General features: G+C 38.4%; 1 protein-coding gene across 1 annotated transcript in view; it reads left to right on the forward strand.

Annotated features, from left to right (window-relative positions):
* The window catches only part of LOC139262927 (glucocorticoid receptor-like), a 192,937-nt gene extending 184,143 nt beyond the window's left edge, over positions 1-8,794 (forward strand). Inside the window, exon 9 of the mRNA XM_070878242.1 lies at positions 1,522-8,794. Within this exon, the coding sequence (XP_070734343.1) occupies positions 1,522-1,677 (156 nt within the window). The 3' untranslated portion in view covers positions 1,678-8,794. The remainder of the gene's footprint in view (positions 1-1,521) is intronic.
* Positions 8,795-10,880: the final 2,086 nt, after the last annotated feature.

The following is a 10,880-nucleotide window of genomic DNA, read 5'->3' on the forward strand; positions in this document are numbered from 1 at the left end:
AACTCCAGGGAATTTCAGTCCTGTATCAAATGTATCACGGGTACTCATAGGCATACTAGTTGAATCTAGTTGTATGTCACTCCAGAAACAATCCAACTTGTTCAAATTAAAGATCTTGTCATGATAAAAGAATGGACTGATAGATTGGAGAACAAGTGGTGTAGTTGATGCTTAATTTACATATGAAGGAGTTGGTGTTTATTTAAAACCCTTAATTTCAATTTATCTTCTAGTAATGAGGTCCTTTCCATTCAACTACCAAACAAGCAGCAGGCTTGCAAGAGCCTGTAAGTGCAACTCGGAGGTGAAAAAAACAAAATGTGTTTGGCTCCCCTGCTCTTTCTAGCTGTGATTAGAACCTTGCCTCGTGTTAGTCATATTCTTCCATTCTAGTGAAACACATGGGTGTTGTGATATATCAGCCTATCATGATACATGGCTTTTAAATAAAGTTCCTGCGTTGGTCAGTCCATCATTAATCCATATTGCAGTGGAATTTCCCCACACTAAGGTCCACAAAGGAGTGATACGAAGAGAAACCAACATGAGCTGCTCCTAACACCTGTCCCTTTGGCTGGTTACAGTCCAAGGTTGGCAGAGTCCAGAAAGTGGAGCAACCTTGTAACCCATTGTATATATTACAGGGGAGAGATTACGCTGACATTGTGTGTGTGGGATACTCTTCAGTAAAATTTTACGTTTCGTACTACATTAAAGCTACACAAAGAAAATGTGTTCACTCCTTATCCTGTTATAGAAACATACAATAAATTGATTTGAAGTACAGTGATAATTATGCATTCAGCAAAATCCTTTTTTTTTTAAATTGAGGGGAATGACCAGTTAATCTGCTTTTTGAAAACTAATCCTCTTTAAATAGTACTATGAAATCTTTAATGTCCACCTGGACTAACAAGTAAACAGAAGCTCAGTTTAACATTGTATGAAAGAATGCACCTGCGAAAATGTGCTCATATCTTAGATTGAGACTTGACGTCGCAACCTTTTGACCCATAGACAATAGCGCTATAAGAGTTAATGGAAGATTAACAATATTGCAGCATATGAATTTGAACATCAAAACTGTAAAAAAAAAAAGGACATGTGAAAAGTAGAGAATTATGTATGCTGTAAAAGCTGAAAGTAATGGTGTGAAAATCTGTTCCTGTAATTTCCCACACATCCTTATCTTGACCATAATACTGGGAAAGCAGACTGCAAGCAAGTTGCTTCCTTACAAGGATGAGACTGCCATACCTCCAAGAGCAGTGTCAAAAAAATTCTTAATACAGTTTGGTTAGACTAAGGTTGCCTATTCACCCACTAGGGCATTGTGCATACCTGAGAAGTTTCTGGAACTCAGCAATCTCTGAGTTCCAGCACCATCTCTAACTTTCAATCAGTATTAGCAAGTCTATTTTGTAAACTTCATATTTTAGCAATTTTTAATCCCTACAGAGAACAGAGTTGTATGTACAAATATGTCGTGCTCTACTAATGTACTTGTTATTTCTCTTGTAGTTGGTTGAAGGGCTGTTGCAGTTTTGTTTCTACACCTTTGTGGAATCAAAGACTCTCAGTGTGGAGTTCCCCGAAATGTTGGTGGAAATCATTAGCAATCAGTTACCAAAAGTCATGGCGGGGATGGCCAAACAGCTCCGGTTTCACCACAAGTGACTGCCTTAAAAAGGAAAAAAATGCCTTAAAATTATCCTGCATAGCTTTTCTTTTCGCAAAGTGATCGGGATTTTGGAAATGTTTGTCCTGCAAATGCTTGCCATTATGTCATATGCACTACATATGGTTTACAGAGTGAGTCGGGCCTGGGCTAAGGCGAAAAGGAAACAAAGTTTTACAGTTCAAGGACTGTACATTGGAAAAGCATAGGTGGCAGAAAATCTGCATGTATTTTGTTTGTGAACTTTATTTTTGTGTACTGTGATACAGATTTGATTTTATGCATGCATTCTAATGAGAAGTTTACAGAGTATATCAGAAAAGGGAAAATTGTGCCTTTTTTAGCTTTTTAAGTCTAATGTAGCCAATTTGGACAGTTTACTGTATTAATGCAGGAGAACTGCTAACTTGCTTAGTTTTTTCTCTATCTGTATGTAATTTTTTATATTAAGTGGAATTTGAGCCTGATAAAGTTTTTCTTTATAGCCATCATTGAATTATGTGTTGTACAAGTGATCCTGGTCACTGCTCTCATGTAAATATGCAGAAACTGTTCATTTTGAAAGAGACTGATCAATTACAGATGAACAAACTGGTATTTGAACTACCCAAAAAAACTGGTGTGTGATCCGAGAGGACAAACATCTCATTTCTGGAAATTATTTGACGTGGAGAGTGTGGATAACGTATGCCACCCTCTCTGAACCCACGACCTGGGTTATATTTGAAGCTGTAAAATTTCTGCCAATTATTTACCTTTGGCATCCATGCCACATTTTAAAACTTTTATTTTGTTTGGTTCTGATGCTTGTTGGTTCATCATTACTGTTAGATTTGTGCCCATGCTCCATAATGGAGCCAGCACAGCTTTTATAATAAGCCCCAGGACCTTATTTAGGAAAATCCCCTCTCAGCTTCGACAGGGATGACTCATTCCTTAATGTAAGCATGTTGTAGAGTTTAACCTATCAGTAGCTCAGTATAGAATAGGCTTAATTCTGGCGATAAAAGTTTCTATTTTTTAACTCTTAATCTAATTGCAATCTACCTATGTATTCAGTACATTTCTAGTTGATCTATCAGTCATATCTATGCTTCTCTCTGGTATGCAGTGTGGAATATGTTGGAGGACAATACAGCCATGGAGTGGGGAGAGAACAGGAGTTTCATTCATGTTCACAGTTGTAGAATTGTGGTGGTAATTCAAGATGTTCTGATTATTGTAGTTAAATGTGTGGGGTAGAAATGCACTTCCTGAAAGCAAGAAGGACTGCCTTCAGAAAGAAATCAGGGAATAAAAAAAGCAGAAACAGTTTGTAAATGTATTTCTACTATTATTTGCAAACCACTCTCCTACCGTCTGGGCCATGGAATTTACGGCAATAACCATGGATGGTGTTGTGCAATTCAAACTGAACAATTTATACATGTCACTTTCTGCTTTCCATCGAAATTTGGCACTCCACTCCCAGCTATGATCTAGCCAAGAACTGGTAGTGTAGAATCATAGAAATTTACAGCACGGATGGAGGCCATTTCAGCCCATCGTGTCCATGCCAGACGATACAGAGCTTCTTTCCAGCTCTCGGTCCGTAGCCCTGTAGGTTACGGCATTTCAAGTGCAAATCTAAGTACTTTTTAAATATAGTGACGGTTTCTGCCTCTCCCACCCTTTGAGTTCCAGACCCCTACCACCCTCTGGGTGAAAACATTTCCCCTAAAATCCCCTCTAAACCTCCTATCAATTACTTTCAATCTATGGCCCCTGGTTGTTGAACCCTCTGCTAAGGGAAATAGCTAACCGAGGTGGAACATTGAAATGAAGTTCTGTATTTAAATCCTCTTGAGAGAGGAAACCCTCACACCATTTTAGCCACTATCACATCCTCCATATTTGGTTGCTATAACTAATGTACATATGAGCCCAAAAAAACTGTTTGATTTGCTTTGGGTCTGTTTAGCTAATATAGTCGTTAAGTTACATCATCAAAGCTAGCTGTAAATCCTTGTTTTCAAGAACTTTGCTTGATGTGATACAATAATGACCTGCTTGGAAAATTGGCATGCAAATGTGTGGGGTGGGTGGGGGTGCAGGGGATGTTTCAACTGTTTAGTTTCAGCAGTATTCTGTATTGATGATGTTCCACTTAAGTGAATTAAGCCACAATCTTGCTTGTACTTAATGCCATAATGTGTTCAAGATCTTCAGTACACCAGTACTTTGGGATGGGGCAGATAATATTCTCATTGATGGGACAAAAATAAGTTCATCCTGTGACACTTATTCATTGTGTTTAATTTGAATGCACTGTTGTCATCTACCTGCCCAATTAGTCTCATTACAGCAACCAGTTTATACAAAATTCTTAGTTTTTAATCACAATTATGCCAGTCTTACAGTATTCATAGCTCAATCATGGAAAACCAGTGTTTGTTGACATCCTAAATTTGTCCTGTTTTAATTCACTCCAGTCAGGTGCAGTCTTTCTGCTAGTTGTCATTGTGGATGAAAGGAGGGGCAACAGGAACATTATGATTAACATTAACATTAACTGTACCAGTGTGCTGACTGTGATGTAGCTATATTTTTGACAATATGATAAATGGAAGGGAAATGTTACATTTATGAATGTGAATTTTCCAGTAATTTTTTTTTTAAATTTGATGCAAAATCAGAAGAGCAGGAGCTGCCTAGATCCTCACTTTGGCAACTATTTCTCCTGGTGCTGCAGGTGGCAGCACAACGCATACTAGAAACAAGTTAAGAAACTCTGGAATGTTCACGAAATACAATAGAAATGGTTATGCAAATTTATCACTAAATATTGTCTTTTCATTAGCAAAAGCGCCAATGCATGTTGTCATTAAATTTAACACATCTCAGTAAATCTGCCAGTTGGCATTACATGTACCACAGTGTATGTGTTGAATAAGGTTTGGTTTTTCACAGTGCAGTGCATATGCTGTCTGGTTTATTTTGCAGTTTGTTTTTATAGTAGTGAATGCAGCAGCCTCAAATAAGGTCACTTTTGGAATGCATCCTTATTCTTTATGCTTGACCTTCCAACTTGCCTCATTTTTGAACAATCATCCACATTTTTTTAAGTATACATACTGTTTACTGGCATATCTGGAATCAAATACAATGAATGTGGAGTTTTAGATAACCTGAAGCTTTTGAAAACCTAAAACAACCCTGAATCCCCAGCACATACGTGGGGCTACATCAGCATTTGGTTGAGTCTACTCATAAGATTTGCCTCAGGGTGGAAGGCCTGTATATATAATTACAGCATCCTTTCTGTATTTAATTCCGTTCTTTACCATGATCCATTGTTTTAAAGTGTATTCATAAATTATTTGTTTTAAATTTCAGATGATGGTTAAAAGTAGAGTACTTCTGACAGTTGCTTGATCAGTATTACCTACAGCAGAAATGTCCAGGAACATAAGTTTTACCTTTACATTAACTAATAGCTTAGGTATTTTTTTTTTTAAAAAAAGGCTTAATAATTTAAAAATGAGCTAAGTATTGAGCAATTAGGCCAGAACACCAATGTGACCGTGTTTCCGTGACATCACAATGAGGAAGTCAGAATCATCCAGTGCTTGCTCAATTTTCAAACATGTTCTTTGTTGTTGCTCACTGTTGCTGTAATTTCCATTGTGAGTTTAAGGGGGAGGAGGCACTTGTATCCATACAAAATTTAATCCCACCCTAAGACTGTTACTGGAAGTATCTCTCTCCAAACAGGGATGAGGGCTATCAGAAATAATCGCACAGCAGCAGTTTCCATTTTAGAGCTGCTATAATCTTCAGCTCAAACTTGATGCTTCTCTGCTTGTGCTGGAAATTATTTACCCACTCCAAACACCAGTTCTTTGAAAAATTCAATCCTGGGTATTGGCACAGTGTGTTTAGAAAAAGGTAATTAAAGATAAAAGCTTGTTTCATTGCATTCTTATGCCTGGGACTAAAGCTTTTTTATTAATGTTGAGGTGTTTTCTTTTCCCAAACCTGTGGTGCTCTACAGTCCCTGATTCCCAGTTAGTGATATTAGCAGTAATGTTCTACCATAGCTTTTCCCCATATTTTCGGAGGAACAGGCCATGGTGTGGGATGTACCTATCTTCTGTATAGCTGTTGTGCTGCTGAAAGGGTGGAGCAGAGACAAGTTTGTTTTGATGTCTTTGCTATTGATCCACTCACCATGATGCTGACTGTTTCTGTGACTCATGAATGGACAATTGTATCCAATGAAGATAATTAGAGTGTATGTAGCTTATAGGGCTGAAAGTATTTAATATGGTTATGAAGACTACAATCTAGCCAATGTCTTTTTTTTATGGGTTCTGTATTTTGTGGGCAGTTAGCTAGAGGTCTTGTGTTAGCAGTGGGTTCAATAATAATGCCAAAAATACATTTTACTTCTAACATCTGGTTCTAATGGCTTTTCCAGGGGAAGGGAAAATGCTTTTAAAATATGGCTGCAATTTTTATGCTATGTAAAGTATGTGACATAAAGTAGTGGTGAAATGTGCTCGGTAATATGTAACCATTTTTACCAGTGTTGTAGACATGGGGTCCGATTTTAAATTGAAATTTGTGTTAGTGCAAAGTTGCTGATTGTTCACTACTTTGTGCCAAAATATTTACTACCTTTTCAGCGCCCAAACTTTGTAGGATACAGAATAAACAAACAAACTTCAAGCCCAGCTGTTGTTTTATCAGTAATTGGAAGGGATGGTCTTTTTTTTTTAAAGGATGCTTTTTTGAAAAATTATTCTATAAAATGGGCTGGTCCCATTGTAGGGCGGAGAGTATATTTTTTTAATTCCCCCCCCCCCCCCTGCCCCAGAGCATTGTGTCTACAGCACCAAAAAGGTGATTCTGTTCTAGCCATCACTCAGCAACAGCAAAAGTAAATTCAAACACCAGCCAATTCTGAACCACAGCACTACATCCTTCCACAGGAAGGAGGCAGAGTACAAGCAAATTTAGTTCTCTTGCAAAATGTTATCTCATGAATGCATACAGATCCCAGTCTTTGTATTTGGATACAGAGTATATATAGATAACCAAGTAATTTACACACAGACCGATATTTTTCAAATATGCAGCAGACTGATGTACTGTTTCTGGTGATGTTTTGCATGTTGATTTTGGTTCCCTTGTCAATATAGAAACTAATTCATTATTGTTACAAGGATAGTTGTAGAGGGTCTTTTACAACAAAATGGATGCATGCGTGCTTCAAACATTTTTAAAAAAACAGTTCCAATTCTGAAACAAAGTTAAATCTGCCCCAAACTCTACAGGAACTAAAGCCTCTTGAGATAGAGATATATATATATATTTCAGTACACAGGATGCCTTAGAAAAATGTCCAAACCTTGGGTACCTTTAGATTATTTCAGTTTTTCAAATGGCCTTTAAAAAGTCCTTCCCTCTGAAAGTGTAAGTAACTGGCAGACTGATCTTAAATGATTGAAATTTTAGATTTCTGATTTTTTGGAGGGAGTGATAAATCATGTGAAAGGAACTAGAGGTGAAGATAAATGCTTCAAATATTGATGAGAGATTTGAGTTGTACATTATTGATGATTTTGTACTGAAATCGCCGATCTGATGCACAGACTGTCTTGTGACTAAATTTCTGCTTTTGATTGAGAAGTGACATGAAAGTTAGAGAAATTCGGGCAAGGGTAAATGGTATTGAATAACCATAGCTTGGTTCATCAGAGTTAATTTTTTTTTTTTTACAGATTATGAGTTAAATTTGTTTTACAGATTACAAGTTAAAACATAGTTCATTGTCATGTTTCATTCTCATGGAGTTTTCAGATCCATTGTCACAATGCAACAAAAATACCTATAAAAAAGGTAAGGACAGCACAGGACATATCACAGGACAAGAGTCCTAAAAAGTGTTTTCCAAAGACACTTATCAGGTGGCATTGCCCCTTTCAAATAGGGAATAGGTAAAACTCAAGAATTAATTATGGCAGGTGATCAAAAAAGAAACCAGTGTGTATCCAGGCCAAGTCAATGAATACAGAATTCACACAATACCTAATGTAAGCACCACAAACATTGCTAAAAAATTTAGAACACATACATCATGTAGAGTTAGAGAAGTTAACCAAACCTTAAAATATTTAATTCAGTTCTATGAATAAATGTAAAGATGCCTATCAATTCAAATTTATAGAAAGGTTGTGCTTTTAAGAAAATTCAGACAATAAAAGCTTTTAAAATGACTTTTATTATCATATAGTATATATATATATAATCTGTCTTACTACATCCCCTTTGACATAGATTAGATTTACTAGAATGTGATATTAACACAAGCTCTTCAAAAGTTGCCAATTTTAGTCAGACTAATTAATGCTATTTTAAAAATTATAAATTAATATTTTCCTTTATTTGATTCTATAAATATAAAATAAGGACACTCAGTTTAAAGGTGTACCTTTTCCGGGAGGGCAGAAGAACATGCATCATCTATATGTAGAGCTATAAATTCTTAAATATTTTTCAGAATTACATCTAATGTACATGCACTGTAAAGACCAGACAATCAAATATGGCCCTATTATCTCAAAAAAATGTGTTTATGTAGATTATACACAGGATTGTGTGTAATACTTCATTATGAAGTGCAGTTTTAAAAAACATGGAGGAAAAGAATGAACAAATGGTAGCAATTTCATAAGAAAGAGGGGGGGAAAAAAATCAATATTTTGATGAATATTACGGAGAATTTGCTTAACCCCATGATCTCGCAACTTCTCAGTACTACATTGATTTTATCCTATTGATGGGCCATTTTACAATGTGTGGCTTTCTTAAGGAGTTTAACAAATTAAAAAGATCTTTATGTAAGTCCTAAAGTCAAGTGCTTATGTAGAATTTTTTTTTCTCCAGGGTCCTGCTTCCCTTCTTCATTATGCTTTGAACTGGTTGATCTTTGTGGTATTTCTGAAAACATGTCTCATTTACTCAGTTGTTACAGATGTAATTTGCATTATTGTGCAAGTGTTTAAGTCCAATAATTGTGAATAGCTTTCAACACTGCAGATAACGGACAGAAATTGGACAATAAATTTTGCTTTTCCACTAACTGTCTCCAATTGTTACTTCAACAAAATAAATTCTTTTCATCTCTGGTAATAATAATGGCAAAAAAAACTTTCAGGGAACTTCAGAATGCGTATTAGAACGTGGGCCTCTTAAATCTATGAAATAAAGAAGGAGGACTATTAGCATAATGTGTGTAAATTACTTTCTCTTTCACATTTCCCCATTTCCTCTCCCATTCTTCCCTCTTTCTGTCTTCCCCTCTTGCCCCTTCCTGATCCCTGATTCCTTCAAAGTGACTTTGAAGTATAACAAAAACTATCCGAGCACTGCAAAATACATTCTTCCCCATGCGCAGAGGTACAAAGAATGAGTGATTCGCAGAAAGAAAACCAATTCAAACCCAAAATGTGAGGTTGGTAATAGCTCAGGAATACTATAGGTGGGAAATGCTTGGACAGATCTCTCAATTCCACCTTCTCATTCACTGTTTTGTTTTCCTCTGCACATCATTGGGTCAGCCCATTTATGCATGGGTGCAAGTAGCACTGCTGTAGTATTGATGAGATTTGCTGAGGTGTTATTGGGCCCAAATGCCCATCCTACATACAACCTTGTATGCATTGTGTTGGCAGCATGCTTGGTTCTAACTTGCAAATTTGTGTGAAACATTCAAAGCATATTTCTGTGTCAGCAACAACTGGGCCCTGCAACGGCAGGCATGTAGCGGTATATATTAACCTGCTAAAAAGGTTGCCCGATTGCATGCTGTCTCATTGGGCCCCAAGTTTCCACATGATTTGCACCTGATTTTTAGGAGCAACTGGTAGAGAACGGACTATCTTAGAAATCGCAATTCTCCACATTTTTCTTTCTGCAGTTCTAGTCAGTTAGAACAGTTTCACTTTGGAACAGAATTTTTTCTTCATAAGAGGGCGTGTCCGGCCACTGACGCCTGATTTCAAAGTTTCCACAGTGAAAACATACTCCAAACTAACTTGGAATGGAGCAAGTGAAGATTTTTGTGGAACTGAAAAAACCTTGTCTACACATTAAAAAATCAGGGGCAGGTTACAAATTAGGCGTCCAGAACGGGGAGGGGGGGGAAGGGAAGTCATTAAATTCTACAATAAGTCCTTATTTATACTTATACAAATATAATACAAATAAATCCAACCTAAATAAACATTTATAAGCAAAGAAAAGATTAAATAAACCATCTTCCTACCTGTGTGAAAGTGCTTCAGTCAGCTCAGCGGTATGGCGTCGTTCCCGCGAACGGGAGGGGCAGTAAGCAGACAGCAAGCAGCCTTCCACTTGAGGTGGAAGCCTTACAGTCAGCTCAGCGGTGTGGCGTCGTTCCCGTGAACGGGAGGGAGGAAGGAGGCAGCCGTTCCCGACGGGGGGGGGGGGGGGCAGTGAGGGCCTGGCCGACCGACCACAGCGGGGGGGGGGGGGTGGGAGGCAGCCGTTCCCGACGGCGGGTGGGGGTGGGAAGGAGGCAGTGAGAAGGCTGCAGGAAGCCTCAGAAGTTGCGCAGCCATTCCCGACGGCAGCGGGGGGGGAAAGAGGCCGTCGGGAAACGGCTGGCTCAACTTCTGAGGCTTCCTGCAGCCTTCTCACTGCTGCAAGAAGCCTCAGTGCTGATCATAGAAGGGCAATGTGCTTTTATTAAAAAATGTTCAAAAATTAAACAGCTACAAAGAACTACAAAAATGGCCGAGTGCCAATGTTTCCTTCACACTGCTCGTGCGCGAACGCTCCAACGCGCACGCGCAGGATTGCCGGCACGAAAAAAACTAATTTAAATGGTACCCGCCCCCTCCCACTTACAAAATCGGCGCGAGTGGTAGGCTCCGCCCCCCTGGGCGCCGCGCCAAGCAGACATGAACAGAATCGTGCGGTTTTTTTTTCAGGCGCCGTTTTTGGAGCGAAAAACGGGCGCCCAACTCGGAGGGGTGCCCGTTTTGTAGCGTGTGGAAACTTGGGGCCATTAAGGCAGCACTAAAGTGAGCGTGAACTCTTGCTGGTATTGTAACTATCTACTAAAAGTAGGCAAAACCTTCATGTCTCCAGGAAATTGCCTTCTCCTGTGCCCTGATGATCTATGGGGCTACAG

The sequence above is a fragment of the Pristiophorus japonicus genome, chromosome 4 (assembly GCF_044704955.1).
Source record: "Pristiophorus japonicus isolate sPriJap1 chromosome 4, sPriJap1.hap1, whole genome shotgun sequence".
Lineage (NCBI taxonomy): Eukaryota > Metazoa > Chordata > Chondrichthyes > Pristiophoridae > Pristiophorus > Pristiophorus japonicus.